This window comes from Callithrix jacchus, chromosome 11 (genome assembly GCF_049354715.1).
Source record: "Callithrix jacchus isolate 240 chromosome 11, calJac240_pri, whole genome shotgun sequence".
NCBI classification, from domain to species: Eukaryota; Metazoa; Chordata; class Mammalia; order Primates; family Cebidae; genus Callithrix; species Callithrix jacchus.
The window spans coordinates 9018283-9045221 of NC_133512.1; the positions used below are offsets into that span (position 1 = coordinate 9018283).

At 38.1% G+C, this 26939-nt stretch overlaps 1 protein-coding gene across 9 annotated transcripts in view; it reads left to right on the forward strand.

Moving 5' to 3' along the window:
* The window catches only part of SUGCT (succinyl-CoA:glutarate-CoA transferase), a 723305-nt gene that overhangs the window by 581197 nt on the left and 115169 nt on the right, over window positions 1-26939 (forward strand). For 5 of the 9 annotated variants that reach the window (XM_054237014.2, XM_054237011.2, XM_002751352.7 and 2 more), the window contains one exon: window positions 9660-9723. In XM_054237014.2, coding sequence (XP_054092989.2) covers window positions 9660-9723 — 64 coding nt within the window. Of the gene's footprint in view, window positions 1-9659; window positions 9724-18312; window positions 25661-26939 lie in introns of those variants that run through there. The other 4 variants (XM_054237012.2, XM_054237010.2, XM_035253222.3 and 1 more) reach the window with 1 other exon arrangement.

Sequence of the window (26939 nt, forward strand, 5' to 3'; positions counted from 1 at the left end):
AGTGTCAAGTACAGTCCTCTCACACTCACTGTGTCCTGGTTTTACATTCAGGCTGGTTGGACTGTCCAACCCTGACAAGTCACACCGAAAACTCTGCCTACACAGAGTCCATGTGCATTTTTTTTTTTTGTTATGCTGTATTTTTGTCCAATTGGCTTTTTTCCTCCTCACACTCTTTTGTTACTTTGGTTTCTGCAAAAAAATAGAATTGTTGGCAGACATTAAAGTGATGAGTTCTTTATCAACAAATGAAGAGTAATAAGAAAAATGTTTGCCTCAATGGCTTCTGAAGAGGATGAAGCATCATTTCATTAATAAAGTAGATAGCTTCTGCCTCTTAGATTGGACTACCAAGTTCTTGCCTAGAATCTTCAGTGTCTGGGGAAGACAGGACTAAATCCAGTCGGAAATATATATATAACCTCCTGACCTGTTCTTAGGACTAATCAAAACTCACAGGTTTCCCACTGGGAAAGTAGAAAATTCTTAAGAATGAAGGAGTTATTTGATTCTTGCTAAGTGAAGACAACACACAAAAAATTACACCACTTGGAATGGTTCTTTTCACAGGGCTTTGTGGACTGCTGTGGTGAAAGGGAAAGAATGCTTTCTCAACTTGAAAGTTTGTAGTTTGGTTCGGGATAACTTAATTAAAGGCCCCACTACCAAGAAGGATAGAATTAAAGATATAAGTCTGGACTTCTAATATCCTGAATTTAAAGCTCAGAAATCACCTTTATATTTCACTGAATTCTACTGTATATCCACTTTTATTTAATAGTTGTTATTTTTCTTATTTTCTGGGATACTTAGTCTTGGGAACGGTTGGAAAACCAAATTAAGACTTAAAATATAGCTTAAAGAGGATACAGTGATATCTGGAGGACCTGTTTCTGACAATATGGAAGACTATATGACCAGAGAAATTCTGCCTATAGAAAAATGATTAGAAAACATGCATGCAGAGAAGCAGGCATTAGAACCAGCATTGGCTAATACTCTTTGGCTTACAACTTGAACTTTATGTGCCATAAGAAATGAGGCTATAACAAGAATCCTGAAGTCTACACTAGGTGGGAGATAGTATAGAAACTTCAATATAAAGGTTGGACATCCAAAAGTCAGCATTGTCATTGGGTGAACTAGGTAAAAAACAAAGCAAAACAAAAAAGAAAGCAAACAAATTTTAAAATCTGCCACTGGAGACTGAAGAAACAAATAGATATTCTAATCTGTTTTGAATATGGCTCTTTGAATATGGAAATGTATAAAAAGAAAATCTCTAATTTTTCTGGGGCTAGGAGATGTCCTAGTTACAAATCTACTGTCCTTTGTGTAGGACAGTAATTAATTCTACTTGGGGACCCAAAAACCACCAAACAGATAATTAAGTTTAATGTGGTCCTATTTCAGTGGTGCCTTTAAGCACTTAGAAAAATAGTATGCAAATCATCTCTGGATTAAGAACAACTGCACAGCAGATTAAATGGTAGATTAGATAGGAGCGAGAATTCATAATCAGATACATAGATCTGAATAAATTAATTACAACTGAACCAAGAGAGAGACACACACAGAGGAAATACAAGAGAGGCAGAGACATATAGAGTGCTTACCTCTAATATATAGCTAAAATTTGCATTAATTTTATATATTATATACGTAATTTATTTTATATACTTTTGTTCATCAAAACATAATACAAAATAAATGAGAAATATAGCCATAGTAATTTCAATTCCAGTGTTTTCATGTTCCAATGAAGAATTCATATCCAGAATATGTAAAGAACTCATAAATGCTAGCCGCCTGGTGTGGTGGCTCACACCTGCAATCTCAGCACTTTGGGAGGCAAGGCAGGCCGATCACTTAGGGCTAGGGGTTCAAGACCACCAGACAACATGGTGAAACCATCTCTACTAAAAATACAAATAATTAGCCAAGTTTGAGGTCAGAGGCCTATAATCCCAGCTACTCAGAAGGCTGAGGCACAAGAATTGCCTGAACCCGGGAGGATTCAGTGAACCAAAATCGTGCCACTGCACTCCAGCTTGGGTGTTAAAGCAAGACTATCTCAAAAAAAAAAAAAAAAAAAGAAAAAGAAAAATATTATTAAGTCAGTAGAAAAACTTCTTGAATAAGCATTTCATTGAAGAGGAAATGTAAATTATTATTAAGCAGAGAAAATATACTCAACCTGATTAATAATTAAAGAAATACAAGTTAAAGCTTTAATAAGATACTATTTCACAGTGATCAGACTGGCAAAACCTAAAAACTCTGATAATATTAAGTTTTGCTGAGATATAAAACAACAGAAAATAACATTCACCACTGGCAGGAATGATTGGTAAATGATTTAGGAAAATTATTTGTCATTACCTAACAAGTGAAGGTATATTTAACACTATGCCATACAAAATCAAGTTCTAGAGAAATTGTTGCATGAAGAGATGAGTTAATAGCAGCATTGTTTGCCATAGTAAAATAACTGGAAACTACCTGAAAGCAGAATAAGTTAAATTATGGTATATTTGTACAATGGCATACTTCATATAAATGGCCATGTTTAGCCTATAGCCTCATGCTTCAGAATGGATGAATCTCAGAGACAATATTATGAGAAAAAGCAAGTCAGAGAATTGTATGCTTGATTTCATTGAATTAAATGTTATAAATGGGTGAAATCCAGGAGGAAATAGTTGGAGTATATACACACTGATACAAGTAGAAAAAAATAAGGAAAAGATTAACAAAATTCAGGAGAATTCTATTTGGGGATAGAATAGGAAGGAACTGGGCACACCTGGGACTTTAAACATTTTGGCTGGGTGTTTGGTGCATGGGTGTTCATTTTATTAGTCTTCATTAAGCTCTCTGTGTGTGTGTGTGTGTGTGTGGAGTGTATGTGTGTATATATAAATATTATATATGTATATTATATGTATACACACTATATATACACACTATATATGTGCACACACGTGTTTGTGTAAAACACATACCTTTTACATGACCAATTTTCACAGTTTTTTAAATGCCTTTTACATAACCAATTTTCGTAGTTTTTTTTTAAATTAGAGAAAACAGGGAAAAGGCTATATCATGTGCATGCATGGCAGAATGAAATTTAGTTACAGTGAATTGTTTCAAAGAAGTAAGAGAATAAAAAAATGTCAGCTTTTAAATGTGATCTCCATTATCAAAGTCAGCTGTCCTTAACCTTTTTGGCCCCAGGGGCCAGTTTCATAGAAGACAGTTTTTCCATACGGAGTTGGGGGATGGTTTCAGGATGATTCAAGGGCATTACATTTGTCATTAGATTCTCATAAAGAGAGCACAACCGAGATTCCACACATGCGCAGTTCACAATAGGGTTCCTACTCCTGTGAGAATCCAATGCTGCCTCTCAACTGACAGGAGGCGGAGCTCAAGCTGAAATGCCCCTGCTGTTCGGGCCGGTTCCTAACAGGCCGTGGACCGGTACCAGTTTGCGGCGGACCCCTGATCTAAGTAAAGTTAGGGACTTTCATGTTAATTTGTTTTCATTAATTTACGTTATTTTTGCATTTTTGAGGGCATAGTTTTCAGAAATAGTTGAATTAACTTTTAAATATATTCACTGTAAGTTTTGCCTTCAGTTATGTAACCTTTCAAATATTATTCCAAGGTTATTTTCCTATTATGCTAAAGGAATGACTAAATTGTTAACGTGGGAAATAAAATAAAGCATATTACTCTCGTGTTTTTTGCTTAGTAAGATAGTGTGTGTTTTAGAAATGGTTTTCTGAGTATTCCTAAGAAGAGAAATTCTGTAAATGTTTTCTTCAAGTTTAGTGGATTAACTTTACATTTATAAATGAGGTGCCCATGTTTCTGCTGAATTCCTAGGTCCCCCTTTTTGGCTTTCCTTTATTGATAGTGACCATTGTCCTTGCAGAGCTTCTCAGCATGGCCTCTGGAATGTCTTAAAATATGTGCAGTGTATATGGCAGACTCAAGATCAGCGGGAAGCTGCTTTAGAAAACGGAAACAAATGTGAGGCAACACTGGAACTTGATAACTAAGTTCTTAAAAATGACTGTATTTTGGAAATTCAGTAAAACAGTTTTGTGTCTAGCGAACTCTAAGGATTCATTAAAAGCTTAAAGCCAAGAGCACTCTACCCATACTTTTATAAAAAGAACTAGCTGCAAGGTGCTCAGTTAATTTAACTAAAAAAATTCAGTAAATGTTTATTGAGCATCTACCAGACAGTGCCAGATAACTATCATGGCACTGGGCATATAGCCTGGGAAAAAACAGATATTATTGTATATCAATAATGGACTAGTGGTTTCTGCTTAATTAGAAAGTTTCCCTTAGGAGGCAATAAGCTTCTTGAGGACATGACCTTGACATTTCTGTGACCCGTTTTTCCTCAGCACTTAACAATGCCTGGCACATTAATATATATTTAATGCTTATTGTTAATTATCATTCATTATTGTTAGTACATTTAATATGTGTTCAGTGAATGTACCCCAAAGCCACACAGCTTGTACTTGATGGAGCCAGAGTTTGAACTCAGTCTATTGGCAACAGGTAAACAGTTGCCACTTCCTGTGAGCGCACTCTGCACCAGGGCCCATGCTCAGGGCTTTATGCTTGTCATCTTACTTCATTCTTTAGAAAGAGATATCATTATCCTATTTTTACTGATAAGGATTTTGCTTTTAGTTTTTAAATGCTTTAATTTTTTTTTTTTTAATGGAGTCTTGCTCTGTCACCTAGACTGGAGTGCAGTAGAATGATCTTGACTCACTGCGACCTCTGCCTCCTGAGTTCAAGTGATTCTTCTGAGTAGCTGAGATTACAGGTGCACACCACCATGTCTGTCTAATTTTTTTTTTTTTTTTTTTTTTTTTAGTAGAGATGGGGTTTTGCTGTGTCGGCAAGGCTGGTCTTGAACTCCTGACCCAAGGTGATCCGCCTGACTTGGCCTCCTAAAGTGCTGGGATTACAGGCATGAGCCACCATGCCTGGCCACTGATGAGGATTCTGAGCCTTAGAGTACTTAAGTGCCTTACCCAAGATCACCAGCTGGGTCCATCCCCTTCAAATCCTTCCAGTTTTCAAAGCCTTTGTATCAGCGGTGCCAGAGTATCCTTGGCTCCCTGCAATGGCGCAGCTCCGTTTATTAACTAATAGGACCACATGGTGCCATGTAATCCGTTTGGCTGATTTTCTTTCCCCACTGAAGTGACTAATTTGTTATACAGAATTGACCACATCAGCTAGTTATTTTAATGGTAAATCAAATGATGCTTTTCCTTTTTTTTTTCTTTTTTCTGTCTCCAACTGCCAGGAACCTGGCTAAATTTGACACACCTAAATTGTAATCCAAGATCAGCCACTTAGTAGTTGTGAAATCTTGGACAAGTGCTTAGTCCCTCTAGGTTTCTAACACCTTATCAGTAGAGATGAAGGTAATAATTCCTACCTAGTCTGGTTAATGAGAGGATTAAATGAACAAAGCTTTAACTCCTAACACAATGCCTGACCCTTCGGGAGGTTTGTCCAGCAGCACCTGCTGTTATTATATTTGTCATTGTTTTTAACCTTCACATCCAATTTCAATATTATGTTTGTTCTCTGGTCTTTACTAACCTCCCTGACCTAGGTCATTTAACTTCTTTCTGGATAGGCACAGTTACTCACTTGCTCCTCACTGGATGTGCTCCCTTGTTAAGGAGCTTAAAGTGTGTTATAAAAATTTACGTGACTGTTATTAAAAACTCTCTTATTCTATACCCTCTCTGTTAATTACATACATTTTTAATGCAGGTTCATTCATCTTTTTATTTTTATTGCCAGCCCCTTCATTGTGCCTAGCACGTAAGTACTCTGTGGTGTTTGTTGTACTGAATGAATAGTTCATATCACTATTCACAGTGAATAGATAGATCAGTTCTCTTTTGTGTGTTATTGCCAATGCCACTGGTGGTATTGCTTTGATTTTGATATGTATAAAGATAGTATAGTCTTTACAAATATCATTTGTGAATGTGATTTTATGTCTTTTCATTTGAGTATTCCTCTCTCACTTTCCATAAATATTTTCATGGGCTCTAGAAAGGGTATCGGTTTTTATTTTTTGCATTTTTGTCTTGCTAGTCCTATATTACATTTATTTTCTTCTGCCATTTCTGCCATAGGATTTGATAAAAAGAGACTTTTTACTTTCACTTAAACTTTTATTTCCCACGTTACTTTAAGGTATACATTTTACTCTTTTCCCCCATCATTAATACATTACCATTTGACTCTGTCATTAGGCTGTCAATCTGTAAAACGCTTGAGAAAGAGAGAGACCTTATTTTAAATAGGCCTGATACTTTGCTAAATAGGTTGGCGCACTGTCTACAATTCTATTCTTGTCAAGAATAGGCTTTTGAATTTCAAGGAGAAGAAATGGAATTTAGAAGAGCCATGAAACCATGAAAGACCTAGGAAGGGCAAAATAAGTAAAATGAAGGAGGTAACAGTAAAAACGAAAGACATTGCCAAATGAACAAAATTCAGTACAAAATTCTAGAGAAATTCCCTGCCATATATTGAAATAACCCAATATGCAACAAAGAATGCCCTGAATGGTCAGACCTAGCACCAAGGCATGTAACTCTGTAAGGCATGACAATTTTAAGGGAAATTGCAGGAGTTGATTGTTAGAAAACGAAACGTTTTTAAATTGAATTTCTAGGTTAAGGTGATAGAGGTTGGGGTGTTGGGGCCAGATGAGAAAAGAAGAAGGAAACGTTTAGTTAGCATTCTTTAAAAAGTGTTATACAAATGGTGGTGACAGGTTGTTCCTTCATTTCCAATCAAGTTTACAGGAGACAAATTTAATCATGTAGCAAAGTTAAGTGTCAAATGTGAAAGGGTAATGAAGCAGGGGAGATTTATGTTAGAATTCAGACGGACTTCCTGGGTTCTGAAATCCTCTAATATGTTACTAAGCAGAGCAGGATTCGCCCCACAAACAAGGCTGGAGAGTTTTCCAAGATTCCAAGTCATTAGGCAGGGTTTCCAGGGACAGCACTGCTACAGCCTGCATTGTTCTCTGGGATATTCTGACCTGATTCACAAAGAAAGCCTATGGAATCTTATGGACTTCAGACTCTATATTAAAAGGTGGGTGGCAACCAAGCAGGGGAATGTATCAGTTCCTTCTGAACTTGGGGGCTCAGACCAGCCCGTCTGCCTAATAACTGTATGCATGCTACAGCAAATGAGAAACTGCAGTTAACTTCCTCTGCCGAACGTAAGAAGAATTTACCTTTTTGCTTAAAAGGGAATGGGTTTCATGCAAAGGCATTGATAAAGTTTCACACTGAAAATATCCTCTATAGACAGCAGTCAGCATAGGGGTGGAGAAAGTACACTGCTTAAACTGCTTCCATGGAAAATTTCAATCAACTGTTAGCTTTTGCTTCACAAAACTTTGACATATGTCCCTTGACCTTTACCAACTACCCTTTCACGTTTGACACTTAACGTTTGCTACATGATTAAAATTCAGCGTTAATTAATTTCAGCACTATCAGTTAAGTTATATTTAGCTAAGAACACTCACTTTTGTCTTTCGTGAGTAGCACTGCAGTGTTATTACAAAGAGGTAGTCAGGAGGGCAACAGAGATACGAGGAGAGAAGAATGATTCAGTGTGCAGATAATTGTTTTGAGTGAAATTTAGCTCGGTATTTTTGTTCCTGTCCTCGGTAGAACTGAGATTTAGCACCTCCCGTTGGCATTTAGCCCCCACCCCCACATAGAAGGAAGCTGTGCGGGGCGGGTGCTGAGAACGAGCCACACCAGAATTAAATTATAGCACAATTCTAACACCGGCGAGAATTTTATCTGGCCAGCTCTTGAGTACAAACCTGGTGATCCCAAAAGAGAGGATCTCTGTATGGTCGGTTATCGTCCTCAATGAGGCAGATTGACATAGTTTAAAGAGCATCACCCAAAAAGTGGTAACCATTCCCGAAGAAACCAGTGGCAGCCAGAATATTTAGCCATAGCAAAACTGTAATTCTAAACTTAAAAAGTCACTCATGAAGTTGTCTTATTGATGATTTGTTTTATGATGTGACAAAAAACTCACCAGAAGTGAATAAAACCCAAGAAATCTGAGCTTTTTCTCTGAGTTTTGCAAAGTGAGAAAATATTTTTATTAGTTTCTTTATTCCATGCTCTTTTGCTCTGCAAATAGATTATGGTAAGAAGGTAAATATACAAATCTTGCTTTTACCCGAAGCTCAAAATACTGTTGAACCATCATAACTGCCATTCTTTGGAATGCTGGCATAAAATTGTGGTAAGATTCATGTGCCACCAAAATACTCCTGTCCTTTAGACGTGCAGGACGGGAAGAGAGAGGTTCTCTGCTTGGTAGATAGTGCAGGTGAAACACAATTTATATGTAAGATGCCCATAAATGTCTAACTGAGGTTCTAGTAATAGACGTTAGATTCTTTGAGACCTATACCCAGGTAGCCTCTAATTGTTTAAAAAAAGAAAGAAAGAAAGAAAAAATCTTTTTTGCATTTATATTTGTGTATCATGGAACATTTTGCCTCTAAGAATTCAACACTGATGTCCCAGAATTTGGTTCTATGCCCTCAGCACAGAGCATCCACCACCTATAGTTAGAGGGCACTTCAGATTTTGTCTTTTTGCCTCCCCCCCAGGAAAATTTTCAGCCTTCATTTGCCAGGGATTTAAGTTGCTTTATTTCAGTAGTCAAGTGATTCAGCATCAAGTCATATTTCTCTAGTCAGGCACTGGTAGAACATCCCTTCACTAGTAGCTGGCCTTAGATCTTAATCCCAAGCCAAGGCTACCTTATGTTCTTGATGGCACACTAGATAGCTATCTCAGTCCCATTGCATGAGAACCTAATCAGGCCTCTGGGATGAAGTCTCTGGCTTTTTTCTCCAGGATCCTGGAATCCTGTTTCTGAACTCTAGTCTTATGCTTAAGGTTTTGACTACCATGGAGAACGTTCCTGGTTCAGCTTTCCTGTGCACACCTCTGACCTGGGTCTCCTCTGGGTTTGCTATCAACTGCTCATTTGCTTGTCACAGCAACCCTGAATCCTTCCACCTCCAGCAGTCACCAAGCTTTCTGGATACTCTGATTTCTTCTTCAAAGTGGTCTGACTTCCCATACCTTCTGCTGAACAGATTTCCAGGAGCATGCGTGCCACCCTAGTGTGCTGTTCTGTTCAAGGTCCTGTTTCTTGACCTTGGCCAAGTCCTACCATGAGATAATGCAAGAAAAGGCTGAGTTTTAATATTAGGGGAGCATCCATAGATGAAAGAGAGGAAATAATCTGCTGTACTTAGGAGCAAATAAAAATTTTAAGAGTGGGAAGGTCTTCATGAAATGTTTGCTAGTCTGTGAATCTGCTAGTCTTTTTTTGGCTTCATTTGATGCATTATAAGATGAAACATTATTTTTACCTCAAATATTTACTTTCAAATGAAAATTTTAAACATCTCTGTGTTTTGCCATGTCATTCTTTGATGTTGGCTGAATAGATGGCTGAACCATACCTTGCAATTGAAGATGGGTTTATTTTGTAAATTTTTTTTCTCTCTGTTTTTGCATTTTCAGGTATTACACAATGGCCTCGTTATGGAGATGGAGCATCCGACTGTGGGGAAGATTTCCATCCCAGGTCTGAAAAGTTTTGGTATTTTTCTCTAACAACTTTCTTTATTAATTGTCCCATATACTGTTTACTACACGTAGCTTATGATCTCCCAAACAACTTTCTGAGACATAATCCAAATTTATAATGTTAGGTAAAAGGGGAATCCTAGAGCTACACTCACAGAAATGTATGCTGAGGCTACAACATTGTGTCTTAGCTCTGAGGAGTGTCAGTTTGCCACGACGACAAAAAATGCTTGAGTTTCTTAATTCCATTTTGTGTAATCGGGTGCTCACAAAAGTATATCATGTAATTATCAACAGATTGATAGTGATGGGTATGGCCGATAATAAGAAACAGAGTGCAGTTCATATGAGAATTGGAAAGAAAGTCTGGCAGGATGTAACTCGAGTCTGGGGAAGTCTACTGACTGCTCAGGCCTGGGCATTTTCTTTCAGAACTGTGGTTTAAGGTATGGATCTTGGCTTTACAGATCAAGAAACTAAATGTTTTCAGTACATCCAGAATAGACTGAATTTTTGTAGGTTGACTCATACTAAACCAACTCACCAGAAACCGCTGCCTAAGCCGAAATGCCAGCTTCTTCACTTGCAGAGGGAGCCTTTTCAGCAGCCAGTAGCCTCATGCCTACTCTCAGAGCATCTTCTTAGGTTGTGCATTTAAACTGTAGTGAGAGCTTGTGACTAGTACATTTCCCCCACGCAGCCTTCATTTCTCTATACTAATCAGGATATTACCTTTATCAGATCTGTTGTTTCTCTGTTCCAGGCATTGCTGGAAAACCCACATTCCAGCAATGGAGTTCCACATTATTTGTTCATTGTGTCCATGTTTTCTAGACTATACACAAACCATTCACTTATTTTTTTTTTCTTCTGATGGAGGTTAATGCAATTAGCCAGGATATAACTTTTGTTATCGTTATTTCCTAACACCATTTCCTGGTAATCATGCTTGGAATTTAGGTATTTCCCAAACTCCTCAGTCACCTCAGTCAGGTGGCATAGAGCATTTGCTTCTACAGGTGTCTGATCTCATTGATTGAAGGACTGTTATTGTTAATTTTATCCTAAATAGAATCTAGTTCTAAAATTTTGGGTCGGCTTTATAATAATCTCCCATAACCTACCAGCTAGTGGCCACTGGCACATGAAAAGAGTGAGAAGAGGGAAGGGTGGTGAATAAAGAAATTTGAAGGGAAAATTCTGATGTTTAAGAACATAAGGAACATTATGCGTGGATTAAGGACAGGAACTAGGAGAGAAGGTATAAGCAAATGACAGACATAGGGAAGTGTTATATGGTGTAGAAAAGTGGTAGACAAAAGCTAAGAAATTCATTAGTTCATTCACTCATCTATATTCCTGAGTATATACTATGTGCCAGGTACTGCCCTGGGTCCTAGAAATACAAAAATAAACCAGATAACTTCACCCCTGGCCACCTGGGGCTGATACTTAATAGAAAGTCGGATGATACAACAACCAACCAATGTTTCTATAACTGTAAATCATGAGTACAAAGAAAGAAGAATGTGCTGTCATAGAGAATGATAGGGGTCAGGTGGGGCCTTCTGTAGTTCAGGTGATCGAAGAAAGTCTCTCTGAGAGGCTGACTTATAATATGACACTGAAGGGCAAAAAGCATAGAGGACGAACATTTCCAGCAGAGGGAACAGCTCAGGAGAAAAACCCCAAGGTGAGAAAGAGTAGAGTGTGTTCTAAGCCAGGATGAAAGGTGGGGAAGTGGGGCAGGAAATGAGACTGGAGAGACTAGGAGAGCCTGGGGTCCTGCTAAAGTTGGGTTTTCTCTCATTTTAAGCAGGGGAATAAAATGATACCATTTACAACTCAAAGTGAGGGGTCAGGTTAGGAAGTGATTACAGGAGTTGAGGTGATAGTGTCTTAAATCAGGGTGACGGGAATAGAAATAAAGAGAAGGGGTGGTCAAAACAAGAAACGTAATCATAGTGCTTTGAGTATTGAAAGACTTTAGAAAGCATCTGGTCTAGTACTTCTTGATATTTAAACAGCAAAACTGATTTTCCACATGGAGAATCCATAGCTAACACAGACGGAAGCAGAATTGTGCTGATTGATAGGTTAGCACTCATATTGTTTAGCTTTCCTTTTCTGCCCACGACGCTGTGGTCTTCCACACATCTCTTCTCAGAAGCCTGGGCCCTGAAGAACAATTCAAGAAACAGTGATCACTTAACCCCAAAAGTTTACAGATGAGGTCATACAGGGGTTGGTATCCCCAACACAGTAGAGAAAGGGTAAGCATTTGACAGTCAATATGACTATCAGCATGATAAGGAGGAAAGAATGTCAGTGGCCAGTCTAGAATGAAGTCATCGGATGTAACACTCTTTCAATCAATCAGGCATTAATTTGCGGACTTTCATAGTAAATAAATGAAATCTACGTCTCAGGGAGAGGGAAATATTCTTTTCAGATTACTAGACGGGAAGAATATTTCTTTTGCTCACTTTAATTTATAAATGTATCAGGTAGCTGTTGTCACAAGAATGCTGTGTAAGAAATAACCTCAAATTCTTAATGGTTTTCAAACATAAGCATTTATTTATCCCATGCACCTGGATTAGCTGGGAGGTTTCATATAGGTTGGGCTCAGCTCGGTAGCTTTGTTTCTAGTTTCAGGGCTGGACAGGGTTAGCTCCTGCCTGTGCTTAGAGTCATTTCCAATCCATGTGCCTCTTCTACTGTTCTGATGGTCACAGCTACAGAACATCAGGGCAAGGAGGAACCACAGTGCCACGTAATATGTTGTTGTACAGCTGACAAACCCTTCTGCCTGCATCTTACTGATCAAAGCAAGTTTTATTTTTTTTAATTAATTTTTTTGAGACAGAGTCTCACTCTGTTGCTCAGGCTAGAGCGCAGTGGCACAATCTCAGCTCAATGCAATCTCCAACTCCCAGGTTCAAGTGATTCTCTTGCCTCAGCCTCCTGAGTAGCTGAGACTACAGGGATGAACCACCACACCCAGCTAATTTCTATATTTTCAGTAGAGATGGGGTTTAACTATGTTGGCTAGGCTGGTTTCAAATTCCTGACCTCAGGTGATCCATTCGCCTCAGTCTCCCAAAGTACTGGGATTACAGATGTAACCCACACCTGGCTAATTTCTGTATTTTTAGTAGAGATGGATTTTAACCATGTTAGCCAGGCTGGTCTCAAATTCCTGACCTCAGGTTATCCATTCACCTCAGCCTCCCAAAGTGCTGGGATTACAGATGTCAGCCACCATGCCCGGCCAAAAGCAAGTTTTAGGCTGTACCCAGAAGGGTGGGGAAATACATGTGACCTTTCTGAGAGAAATTTCAAAGTTATATGGTGAGGGGAGTGGGCACAGTGAGAAGTAAATAATTGGAGTAAAAAATTCAGTTGATCACAATAGAGTTCTCGTATCTACAGCATTTTCTTTCTCCCCCTCCCCCTTTTTTTAGTCTCCCTTTGGAAAATTCTATTTTTGTTTATAGGACTTACTCATCTTGTTATCTTGTATTCTTTCTATAGAATTATCAATATGGGAATTCCCAGATTTGAGATTACATGGATGAGTCTAGTTTATGTTCGGAATTAGAAACTGAGTGTTTTCTGAAGGCAGCACATCTGGATTCCTCATGAGGGGAATGCCAATTCTGCCTATAGATATCAGATAAAAAGAGGCTATTGTATCTCCTAATTCACTGTATCTCAGTAAGAGGCTACATAGGCAGGACAAGAGTTATTAAATGCAAAAGGAATTTATCAGTAAATAAATTTAAAATTTGTCTGTGGATTCTACCTTTCCTTGATTTTGTTTATCTATGATAGTTCTGCCTTTCTTTGTTGGGGATGTTCCCACTGGGAAACTCATAAATGCTTTAGAAATAACTCAGATTTTCTCACAATATCTCAATGTGGTAAGTCTACCAAAACAAGAAACGCAGGCTAGAATTAAAGGTGACCTTTGCAACACGATTTTCTAGTTAACTAGTGGAGACACATTTGGAATTGCTGAACATAGGTCTATAGATTTACATATACCTACCTACATCTTCATGTTTGCAATAATATGTACTGCATTATTAGCATTAGTACTGCATTGTTAGCATTACCATCTTATTAGCATCGAACTTCTTCCAACCAGTACTGAATTTTATATGTCACGCGAATTTGCCTGAAGCACTTTCTATTTTAGTCATTACCAGAAACTTGTCTCTCCTAAAAACAGCAGTAAATCATGTGATATTTATGGAGCCTTCTTTAGAGGTGTACAAATTTACATAGCATTCCTTCAGATGAGAGCTTATTGATTAATACATTAAAGATACTGGTCAACCCATGTTTAATATACTTTGGGCAAGGATGGGAAATTATTTACCTCTTACAAATCCCTCTTGGGTACTTAAAGAAAATAATTATTTCAGCCATTAAGTATATTGTTTCAATCTTTGTAATCATTACCATTACTAAAATACAAAAAGTACTATAATCTAAACTATTTCCTTTATTAATTATATATATTGCAAATACTCCCTTTCATATCATTCTCAATCATCTTCAAGCTATAATAAAGAATTAGGAAAGAAATGTAATTTGTGTTTACAGATGACATAATTAAAGCATGCAAACTAATTAAGCTCATGAATTATCTCTAAGTATGAGTTTTAGTTATGGTATTTTTCTTTATTTAGTATATTATTCATTAAACTACTCTCTCATTGAACTTTAAAGCCTATTATACAGTTAAAAGTGAAGAGAGACAAGGAGAAATGAACTATCAATGGGCTTATAAGTGAGAATAGGTATCGTGTGTCTCCTTGCCAGACTCCAGTGTTCTCACTTTTTAAGAGCCCCCAGTGAGGGGAGTGGTTGCTAGTTTGACCTCACTATTAGCTTAACGATAGAAGCGTTGGCATGGTAGGCACAATGTACTAATTTTCCCTTAATTAATTAATATAACCTCAAATGTTCCCTCCCCTTCCCCCCACAGCTAACCTAACTAAATGTACTGTGGCTGGTACACTACATAAGCTGCAGGGAGAAAACTGGACAGGACCAGACCCTCATGGAGCTAATGCTTTGCCAGGGAAACAGGCATAAACAATGAACATGGTAAAGTAGGTTGAGTGTTTCCTTTGAGAATCAGAGGCTACAGCTCAAGGCTTTGGGATCACATACCAGGGAGACCTCACCTAGTGTGTGGGCTGAAGAAAGGTTTCTCTGAGAAGGGAAGTGTGTACTTAACCTTCATTGTGTAGCCACATGCAAAAACAGTATCAATGTTGAATCTGTGAGCGGTTTTCCATTTACTGTGATGTGCTACCATAAATATACCTCTTTAATTACTTCAGGTCTCTTTGATGACCTATTTAAATTTGTGTACATTATTGTACATAGAATAAAATGTTTTCACAATAAAATCTGAGCAAATAGTTTTTTAATAGATGCAATGATCCTATGATATATCAACAGTGCCAACGATTCTTCAATTAAATTATATAATGGAAAAAAATGCAAACAGATACAGGAACGATGTGAGTGCATGGCACCCTGGAGGAGCAGAGAAAGTGCTCCAGTGGAGAAATAGGAAGGGGGCAAGCTCACAGTGACCCCAGAGAGGGAGCCAGAGGCCAGATGAATAAGTTCTAAAATAGAGTTAATAATCACATTAAATACAAATCAAAAGAATTCAAAGATGTTTATGCTGGGGTCCCTGAGATTCCTACTGTCTGAGGAGTGAGTGTGGGACTTGGAAGTGGAGCTTGAATAGACACCACTGGTTTAGCAGACGTTCTCATGGATTCATTTTAGGGGTAATTGCTATCTCTGTTGAAGACTTTTGTAAAACTCATAGTGTCCTAAATTTTAAACTGTGAAATTGATAGAAATGTGTATTTGTTAATTACAGTAATTTTAAAAAGTACATTAAAGTTGACACCTCAGCATTTCTGCAATGGGAGATTGGCCATGATGTAAACTTCACCTTATTTGTAACTTTAGTGGGAAGATCCTGCATGAGTTATTACCATTCCAAAGGATGGCCAGTTTCCACTAAGCCATTCACATTTGCATCTTCTTCTTGCAATGACACTAGGCTTTGGCCTTTGAGTCACAGTGGCACATGCTGTCCTTGAATGTACTGTGGAGGTGCCAAGTTAGCATTGGTGCTGAGGGCCAAACTTCAAAGGATGTCATTAGAATAGAGTTTGATGTGTAGCTCTGCAGTTTCTCACCATAAACTTTTTCAGCTACATCCTGTGAATGTGCCTTGCAGTCATTTGATTCTAGTTGCACTTCTGGGAAGTGTTTCAGTGGTGAGTGTGTCTGCGCTGTGAAGGAGAAGCAGTCTTTCATACATGCCAAAGGATTCAAAATTGAATTACTTCTGCCTGCGGGTCCCTTGATCTGTGTTTTTCAGAAAGCAGCTCCAAGTTATTCAATATATTTTCTCCATAGTATTTTAATATTCACATTTGGAACCTGTAGCAATTTTAAACTAGTGGGTATTGGATGCAGAAATAATAGTCACGACCATGCATTAGCGTAGTTTGAGTCAAATTATTAGAATATTGATGTTTGGATTTTAAGGTGAATTTTTATAAAGTTGAATGTACTTCTCTATTTTATTATCTGACATATTTTATTTCTGAATGTTTTGCAAGATGTTTTGTAACTAATGATCCAAAACACATCTCTGGGTTTGAGATAGTATATCTTCAAAGGCTTCTGGAGGACAAAAATGTTGTAATTTGAAGTCTAACCAGCACCCTCTATGCCAGCTAGGCACTCAGCATTTTCTGGATGATGATTATAATAGAAAAGTATTAAATAATCAAAAACATGATTTATGATTCATTTATTCAGTGTTCATTTTTTATTAATGGACTGGCTACCTGCAGAAGCTCTCGGATAATGATTTATTTTACTTATTCAGTTTCTTTTCAGTTTGAAGCCCATTCAGTAAATGGAGTAACTGCCTTGTATTTTCCATGTGTTACAATTCTGCCTTTTCTGTGATACACAAGACTTTGCTTTACCCTGTTACTGTTAGCGTTCTTTCTTCACTTTAGGTAGAAAATTAGATCATGTTTCTGAAATCACATGTCCTCAAAGTGCAGTTAAATTTCTCTAATGGATAACAGCAATGGGAAAAGCTGTCACAAATCTCACTGGGGAAAAAGAAAAATTAAGAGGAACCAAAGTTTCAGCATATATCTCTCCATAAAGTTTAAGTATGCTGATGCTCATAAGGAATTCTATGTAAAACCAATGTGAGAATGAAAGGTGCGATAAGTTATTTCTTCCAGGTAGAAAGGCCTTTTGGATGACAACAGGAAAAGCGTGTAAAGTTTTCATGTTTTGCGTAGTGCATAATCTATCTTCTAGAAAGAGCATACTCCTTTAGGGACCAGGTTAAGCTGCAAAAAGAGGAAAGAGATGAAAGGAAGTTTCTATAGTCTGTCAACAAAATGAGAGAAAACTGGCAGGAAAGTGAATTTTCAAATAGACTAGCTAGGGTACTTCCCAAAGTCCTCAATTATTTTTTTACCATTATTAAATCCTTAACCTATAGCAGGGTACTGAGAGTGAAATCCATCAGTGTATCTCAGGTGATTTGCCATTGAGTGCCAGTCTTCTCTGGAAGTCCTGTAACAATAAGATGGGATAGCAGACATTGTTACTGTTCTGTGAGAAATGAATAGCACAGTAATTTTTCTTCCTAGGAGAGCAAGGAAGAAACAAAGGACACATGAATTGCATCCCCAGGAATGTCTTTCCATCAGGCACTAGAGAAGCTCCCCAAGCCAAGTTACTGTCACTGATACAACTCAGGGATCTCCATCAACTAGGCTTATCTGTGGCATGAGGAAGAAATATTTTGTGAGACCTGGGCTTTCATGCTCCGGGAATTCTTGTTTGTGTTAGCTGGGACTTGGAAAGCTGCCAAGAACTCAGTTGTTCCTTTGCAACATGTCCTCATCAACCTAGACCCTAGTGGGTTTCCCAATACGTGAATGTGTCTAACAGACAAGAAACTCTTATTGCAAATTGGCCCTAAGTTTTCAATGATTTCCTGGGGTGCAGAGTAAGTTTTCACTACTAGGAAGTCATATTTATGCTCAATAATTCTCCTGGGGGAATATTTAATTGGACTTATACATTCTTTGGGATTTTTTCTGGCATCTCTATGCAGAACGATCCTTCAGATTAGAGGTATGTTTTAAATAATCTAAGTGGATCACTGAATGTTAATCTGAATATATTAATCAAAACAAAAGCAAAACAAAAACAAAAAGCCACAGGAAGAGTGGAAGGCTAGATGATGGCATACCATTTTTGTGATTGTGTCAGAAGATGTATCAGAAATTTCCATCAGTTCTTGATTGTGTTCCTGGTACATCAGCTGCAGCCAACCTTCACCGAGTGCCCAAAGCAGTCTTTCTGGATCAACTTTATGGTGAGCTTTTAGGGAATAAATTAAATTAATTAAATTTAATTAGACACGTAAACTGATTAGAGACGTAAAAACAAATACCTTTCGATAGCTAAACACAAAGGTTTTAAAATTATCTTCCAGTTTGGACTTCAATATCATGGCTTCAGTTTGAAGAATCAAGAAGTGACATCATCTTTGCCTCCAAGTGGCCTCAGCTAGGAGTGAGTTGCTTGGCTTTGTTGCTGAGTTTGTTCATGGCTGGACAGAAAGTCATTTTAATCCTTTCTCAAAGAGGAGTGGCTTTGCTTTCCTTAGGCATTACCGATAAGGGACTCTATGCATGAAGAGATAAATTAGGCTAAATTTCATGGAATTTTCTTTTTTTAATATCAGACCTTAAGATGTCAAGAAGTATTCTGATAGAGAAGACTTAGTCAGATAAAATATTAATGGAGCAAGCCATCTTTTTATTTAAAAGGTTCTAGTTTAATTTTGACTAAGCACACAATGTTACATTAATATTAAAAAGATTATGGTGGAGATAAAGAAATGGTAGTAAAGGGGTTAAAGAAAAGCCTCCAGATGCCCTACTATAATCAATAGAAAATGTACAATATCCCATTTTTCGTATCACCCCTGAACCTTCAGGATTTGGGGTCACTGAGCGAGGTCTGTGGGCCTTATTGCTTTCTCCTCAGCTGGAGTGAATCTTATTTGTCCTGTATGTATCAGCATTATTGAAACCATATCTATGTGTTTCATATCTTTATCTGGGTATGACATTAACAGTCAGAGTGTCTCTGGCTTCCTCCTTTAAGTAACATTTCTAACACCACATAGGAAGGGGGGCCTGAGGGACCTTGAAATGCTTCCCTAATTTGCCTTTTATCTGAACATTGTGTAAGTCAGAGAGGGCTGGGTGCCCCTTGGAGTGGGCTGCCAATTAGTCTAACCTACTTACAACCCTTGTGTCTGTTTGAAGTGTTCCTAAGAGCTCTAAATCCTGGGTTATTTCAAGAAGCCATAGCTTTTCAAATAGTTAAGCAAAAACCAAATTTTAATCAAGTTAAAAATGAACAAAATTAATAACAGGACACTTTGGGCATTTGAGGTGGGGATGTGGTGAAATGAAAGTGTACCAAGAAGATGCTGAAGCCGCAGAAGGCTAGAGAAGCACCACCCTCCGTAGACTTAATGAATGTCAGCAACAAAGACTAATTCTGCTTTCTCTTTGTTGCTAGGCCTTCAAGTTCATGTGTGACCTTAAATAACTGACTTCCGCTTCTAGTGCCTTGTTTTCTTGTTCTAATGGGATTAGTCTTTTGATCCTTTCAATTTAATGAAAAAATGCACTTCACTGTGCTGCATATAGCGATATCTTGTGAATAGGTTCTAATGTCATAGTGCTGTGGAGCATTCAAATTTGACAGGAGGGAATGTAAGTAAATAAACATCTGGTTAGTACTTGTGGTATGTATATGAATACTTCATGTACACCATTTGTTCTTCTCCAGGACAATTCAGTAAGCCATATTACTATGTCCATTTTACAGATGAGAAAATGCAGATTCACTGAACGTTGCTACACCAACCAATGTTACTGTTGCAATTCAAACCCAGCTCTGAGTATATTTTAAATCTATTCTCTTTTCTCTACTTACTATTATCTCCTAAAATTGAGTCAAAAAGGGAAGTTGAACTAACTATTGAGTTTTTTTTTTTACCTTATTTACATTAGTGTCTAATTGAAAGGCTGCTGGATAGATTTTAAATGTTTTATTTGAAAATCAGTCTGGAAATTTATTTAAATAATGTTTACTTATTAAGGATTTAAAGTTAGGTTCAGCCTATATATGTTGGGATTACCTATTCTAGGATTACATTTTTCTTTTTACAAAGTTTGTAATTGTGTTTCTATTTTTAAAAAAAGAAGGAGCAGGCATCAGAAAATGTGTTGCTAGGCCATTTTGATATTCTCAAGAGCATATAAGTGTAAATGCATCGAAACATGTGGACTACATTTCCCCCTGCTTGTACTGTTTTCACACATTAGCAGAAATACTTTTTGGAAGGGGAATAAAGGAAACATGTTTGGGTTATATATGCAGATTTCAATCATCAAAAGACCCAAGATATTAAGCTGCCTCCTGGAATCACCCAGAATTTTTGTCTTTTCGGTGATCTCTGTGGCCATGGTGCTGTGTGGGCAAATTTCCTCTTGCTCACCTGGGGCTGGTTTTATTTCAAAGTTAGAGCTCAATTCCTTCAAGCAGCATTAATTAAACAGCAAACAATGTTGTGTTGGTATAATAGAGTTAAGATGATTTTTCTTCCCCAAGCATGTGGTTGATTCTATGGCCAGAAAAATTTAAAAATAAATTACTGACACATACGGTGTGATTTCATATAAGGTATCTAGAGTACTCAAGGTCGTGGACACAGAAGGTAGACTAGTGGTTGTCAGGGGCTAGAGGGAGAAGGGTATAGGGAGTTAGTGTTTACAGATTACAGAGTTTTGCTTTGGGAAGATGACAAAGTTCTGGAGACGGATGGCAGTGAAGTTGCACAACAATGTGAATGTCCTCAGTGCCACTAAAGTGTGCCCTTAAGAAAATGGCCAAAATGGTAAATTTCATGCTATACATATTTTCAGCTACAATAAAAACATGACTTGTAAAAATATTAATTAACTTCTATGATGTTTTCATGTGCACCTGTAGGATGTATGTGTGGTGTGCATACAAAACAGGCTAGAATGGAGAGCATATAGGTTTAGTCACTGAGTCCTGAGCTCAAAGCCTAGTTTTGCAATTTGTGCTTGAATATAATTGACACCCTATCTCATGTGTTTCAGAGGCAGGTTTCTTGTCTGTAACAGGAAGAGCAAATACTGTAACTTACAATAATTAAATAATAATATATGTCCAGTGCTCAGCACATAGAAGAAATTACGTGGAAACACAGTATAGATAGTTAATAAACTCATATCTTCATCTACAGTAACAAGTAGTCTTGGGGAAAAATAAAACTAGCCACATGATTAATTTTTCAACCATTAAACCTTGAAACAATCATGCATATTTCTTTCAGGAATACACTAAAACAAGTCACTCTTTGTTCAACAAATATTGATCTAGTGTTTATTTGGTGCCAAGTCCTGGCTGACAATAAGCAATGTGTAATGGGGCATGTGACAGTGACCAATCAAATAAGACACAGTGTGGACTGTGAGATCCTGGGACTGTCATTGCCAGTTGTATGAAAGGCCAAACTGACCCCTTTGTCTGTTTTCCAAGTAGGAGCTCTTGGATAAATATTTTGTGCATAAAGTCAGTGGAGACCATGCAGTGTGAAAGCCTCCTCCAAAGTCATTGTTTCCAGACAGACCATGCAGGTGGAAATAGTGCAGAGGTCATGGATGAGACTGTAGCAGCTTGTTTAGGGCACGTTAGAGAGGGGTCCATGACAGAACATTTCCTGAATGTTCCCTGCCTAGAGGACCCTAGAGTGCTGAAATAGTAATAGTTGTCCCACCACAAAATGACCCTTTTGTCAAACGACTTTGGGAAACCTGCATTAAGCAAGGGTCAGTGAGTTTTCTTTACTTTGATATTTCTCAGAAGCATTGATAGCTTAAGACGTGTTTGCCGCTCTAAGAGGGAGATACTGAAGACCATCTTTCCTGAAGTTATTTGACAGCAGAGCCCTTTTTCCCCCAGATCGCTTATTAAGATCCTGTGGAAAAGTGATTTGTGGGTCACCCCACTAGGAACATGTGTCCCTTGGAGCCACATGAGACAAGTTGTAATGGTCATTTATTGAAGAAATTGGCCGGATTATGCTAACAAAGGAAGAGGAAATCAAATAAGAAAACAGACCGTCCTCCAAGGGTCAGGATTTTCTCTTGTTTTTTTTAGCTCAAGGGAGCAACGGTCCTGAGGAATGTCAGAATTGGGTTCTTTCTGTTGTGAGAGCTGAACACCCATGAACACTGGGCAGGGGAGGATGGGCGGGGAGCATGCCCCAGAGAGCTGGTGTGGCTAAGAGACCTCCAGTGGGGGGTGGGCTCAGCCCCCACCAGAAGTGCCTCATTTGACAAGGAAAGGCATTAATAATGGAATGGATTGAGGGCAACACTGACGTGCAGATCAGGAATAGCTCACACGGTGATGCTCTTGCACTAGAAGCAAAAACTATCCTGGGATCTAAAGAAATCACTTAAGAAGAAAACATTTCCTCTTCATTGAGCCTCGGTAAAGCTGCACGAGGAGAATTCTGCACAATTGTTCGTACTCTAGCTTAGAAAATGGAGTTGATTAAGTGGAAGGAAACTTTAAAAATGTGACAAAGATGATGAGGTGATTAAGGGGTAGGTTTTAAGTAGCAAGATGTGGGGAATTTAAGATGTATGACTAGTAGCAGTGACAGTGAGGTTTATGATAGCTGCCTATAAATACCCAATTAATTGCCTAATGTGGCAAATGAGAAGAAACAGGCTTTTACCACCAAAAGGGAAGCTTGAAATATATTAGGGAAATAGTATTTAACAGTAGGGGTGATTTGGCTGCCATGATATGGAGAAATCAGTGGTGGTATTTGGATAAAGACTCAGGAAGGTACTTTTCTTCCTGTTAACATCCTGGTGTCAACAGATTCGTTTTCTTTTAAAAAAGATGCATACGTTTTCATGTTTCTTAGGAGCTGAAATTGAAGAATAGAGAAAACTAATTTGCTGTAATTCAGGGTTACCTCAAGCCTCCAAACATGTTTTTCCCCGGGCTGAATTATAGTAATATCTTTGATGGGAAGAAGCATAAAACAATTCTTAATTCTTTTCTTTTTTTTTGAGATGAAGTCTCACTCTGTTGCCCAGGCTGGAGTGCAGTGGCGGCATCTCAGCTCACCGAAACCTCTCCCTCCCAGGTTCCAGTGATTCTCCTGCCTCAACCTCCTCAGTAGCTGAGATTATAGGCACCTGCCACCATGCCCAGCTAATTTTTGTATTTGTTTTTAATAGAGATGGGGTTTTACCATGTTGGCCAGGCTGGTCTTGAACTCCTGACCTCATCCCCCAACCTCGGCCTCCCAAAGTGCTGGGATGACAGGCATGAACCACCCCTCCCAGCCAGCACAAAACAATTCTATGCATTGTATTGAACTGTATGTGGAGCTACACCTGATGGTGTAAGCCACCATGAGACTAGTTACTGTAGGGCGCTCCTGATAACACTTGATAACACTTAGTGAGCCTGAATATGAATTAGGTGCTTTATGCAGGAGTATTCAATCAGCACATAGACTCTCTGAGTGTGATATTAGAGTCCCCATTTCACAGATGAGCAAACTGAGCCTCAGACAAATTAAATAGTCCCAGAAAGTTCACTTAACTAGAAAGTCACAGAGCCAGACTTTGCATTCACTTCTGAGTTACTCGGAAATCCACGCCCTTTTATTGTGATGCTATACTGCCTCCTGAAGGCATTTTTTGATCACCACTTTTATAAACTCTAGGCTTAGTTTATAGGAAGCACTCCTGAGAGTGAAATGCTTTGCTCACGTTTGAGAGTGGGTGGTCACTAAGGGTGTTACTCACGCTTGACACAGATAATATTGTGGCATGGCTTCAGCAAGCAGTTTACCCGGGATTGGACAGACAGTGAGATCCGCCAGGCTAGAAGGAAGGGCAGTTGGCTCCAGCTCACTGAGCATTCATATGGTATATGGAGGAGCACTGCCAGACCTCAAAAACAGCATCCAGATTTGATTATAACTTCTCTTTGTGGTCTTTGAAGCTTTGTGTTATTTCTTCCCTTCACTCGCGGAGTTCGGATCTATTTTCACATAAACAAATGATTCCTCCTTTCTGAGCACTTCATTGTTGGTGGCATTGTGGAATGTCCCAGGAAGGGGGAAATGGGGCCAATTAGAAAGGAGAAATTCTTCTTCGGCTTGCATGTTTATATGAAAATGCCAAAGCCACCAGCTGTTGCAGCAGCAGGCCTAGGGTAAAGCTCTTCCCCAACTGTCCTGCATCATCTCTACAGCAGAGGGAGGTCATTTCAGTAGGCCCGATTAGAAAGCGGAAAATAAAAAAGCACCCCCACCAAAGAAAAGTGTGATCCTCTGTTCATGAGTTGTGCAGCAAACTTTGGAAACAAGCACTGAAGTATACTTTTTATTTCTTCAAGAAATTCCCAAATATGAGCATGAAATTGAAAACTCAAATTCCAGCCATTCTCTATTAAATACCTTACCTCAGCTCACCACTGAGGAGTTTATTCCTTGAGTAGAGAGACTGTAGATTGAAAAAAATTAATTTAAGATTTCTATTTATGGGACATTTGAGACGAGTAGCCCATCAGTGTTACTGTTACCTCATTCGCCTTTTTTAGCCATCAGGACTGACTGCTTATGTCTTTTACATTCATGGGACACATTTCAAATCTGAGAAATTCAGTTCCATAGCAGGCCTTTAGCAGATATGATATATGCCTTCGTATTTGGCTATCTTTTTAATGCTTTCTTCTCTTCTTAAAAAAAATATAAATGGTATATTAGTACTGATGGAAAAAGCAGACCTGGCAGGAAGGTGAAAAAATTAGTGACTTAAACAATTATTCTGGAATCAATTCAAGAGAGTAGGGTGGAATAGAGTCTGAAACCAAATAATATAATCCCAAAGATGATATTTTTTAAATGAAGCTTAACTGGGGCTGTTTTACTGCATTGTACAGCTAAGGTGTTTTCCTTGTCAGCCTTCCCAATAGAGGTAGTTCCAATCCTGTTTCATCTCTCTGCTACCTCGTGTACTAGGTGAGCTGTCAATTTCTTGGAGAGGAGAAAGATCACAGCTGGGACTCAAATATTGTTAAAGCAGGCCACAGGTAGGGACTGTAGTGTTCTTTCCGTGGTGTGGAGGGGCATCTTTCTCTAGTATTCCAATCCCAGAGTTTCTTTGTGCTTATGTTATCTCAGGTTGTAATCAGAATGGCATAATGGGGTTTCATAATCCCCTTTGCCAGCGTATAGCAATAGAGTCCCTACATTCTCAGAATGTGTAAGTGACAGTTGATTTTATATTTGGCATTTTAGATTCAACGAGATTTAACAACAGTTTTTATTAGTTAATTTCTCTTTATTTGTAGTGAATTACAGATAATTTTCTTTCTGATCTTTTTTCTCCTAAATCTTTAGTTGTGAAATTTTCCAGTAAGACAAATACAAAGAGCTGTCATATAAATACATTTGGTCTTAAATCAGATTAGAGCTGCAGACTCTCCAAACCAGAGGTTCTCCTTCCAGTTGAAATACCAAGATATTTCCTATGGAATTGGATTCTCTTCACTTCAAAAAAAACTAAACTATATAAACAAAAAAATGGCTTGAAAATGCTTCTTAGTCTCTTTACGTTCAAACTCCTTCCTGGAATCCAAAGAGCTTGAAATAAATGCTTTCAGGGATATGCCATTAAAAAAAAAAAAAAAACAAACCCAAACTGTGTTTTTCTTCTGAAATAAAAAATAACTAACTATTATAAAGTCATCTATTCGACTTTAATGATTTGGGTATTCATGGAGCTGAAAGAAAAATGAGCTATTTAGAATAGGAGGTTTCTGAACCAACATACATTGCCAGTTATGTTCTTTATCTTTTAAGTTTTCTTTGTCCTTATGTAGAGGATTTAGGAGGTAATAATAAAGAAGAGTAAAAGAAGGCCCATACAGGGGGAAAAATCTGGAATTCATGAGTTAAAAAAAAAAGTAGAGGAGATACTCATATTTGAGCAGTTTCTGAAGTAGTCTAAATCTTTCACCCAGTCAACCAGGGTACCTTCTTTCACATGCAGGAAAATCCTCTGACGACATAGCCTCTTCCTGTTCTTTTCTTGAATATCAAGCATCACCCTCTAAGTTTTCAGCCGTGTATTTTCTTTGGACTACTCTTCTTTACCTTTATTAAATGCCTCACATATACAAAAGGAAATGTCAACACTCAACCTTTCGTGTGAGGTGGGAAAAGGCAAAAGTTTATTTCTGTGCTCTTCTATTTAAACACAACAGAACTCTGTTGTAATATAATTTTTTTATGCTTGAATTCCAATATATAGTTGAAACCATGAACCCCTCAAAAATATAGACAAAGTGATACATACAGTGTATATACAAATCCTGTTGTCAATTCTGATATAACTAAATTCAACCTTAAATCTTCATTTATTTATTTATTTTGAGACAGGGTCTCACTCTGTTGCCCAAGCTGGACTGCAGTGGTGTGATCTCTGCTCACTGCAACCTCTGCCTCCTGGATTCAAGCAATTTTCCTACCTCAGCCTCCCAAATGGCTGGGATCACAGGGATGGGTCACCACGCCCAGCTAATTTTGTATTTTTAGTAGAGATGAGGTTTCACCATGTTGAGCAGGCTCGGCTCAAACTCCTGACCTCAGGTCATCCACCCACCTCGGCCTCCCAAAGTGCTGGGAAAATTTTCATCTAATATATGGATATGCCTGTTGTTTTTCTTTTTTCCTTGAAAATCTAAATTCTTGCGAATCCTGTCAATTTAGTTTTTTTCCTAATGTAAGTTGTAAATTTCAATATGTCAGTATGTTACTAAGAATTAAGCTTTGAAGCAAATAATTTTTTCCTGCAACACTCTGTTGGGGTATGTATAGAGAACTTCTGGAGTACTTGAAAATCAACCAGTAGCTAGTTTTTTTTTAGATTTTAGCAAAAACATACATTTTTTCATATAAGCAATCCAATCTTA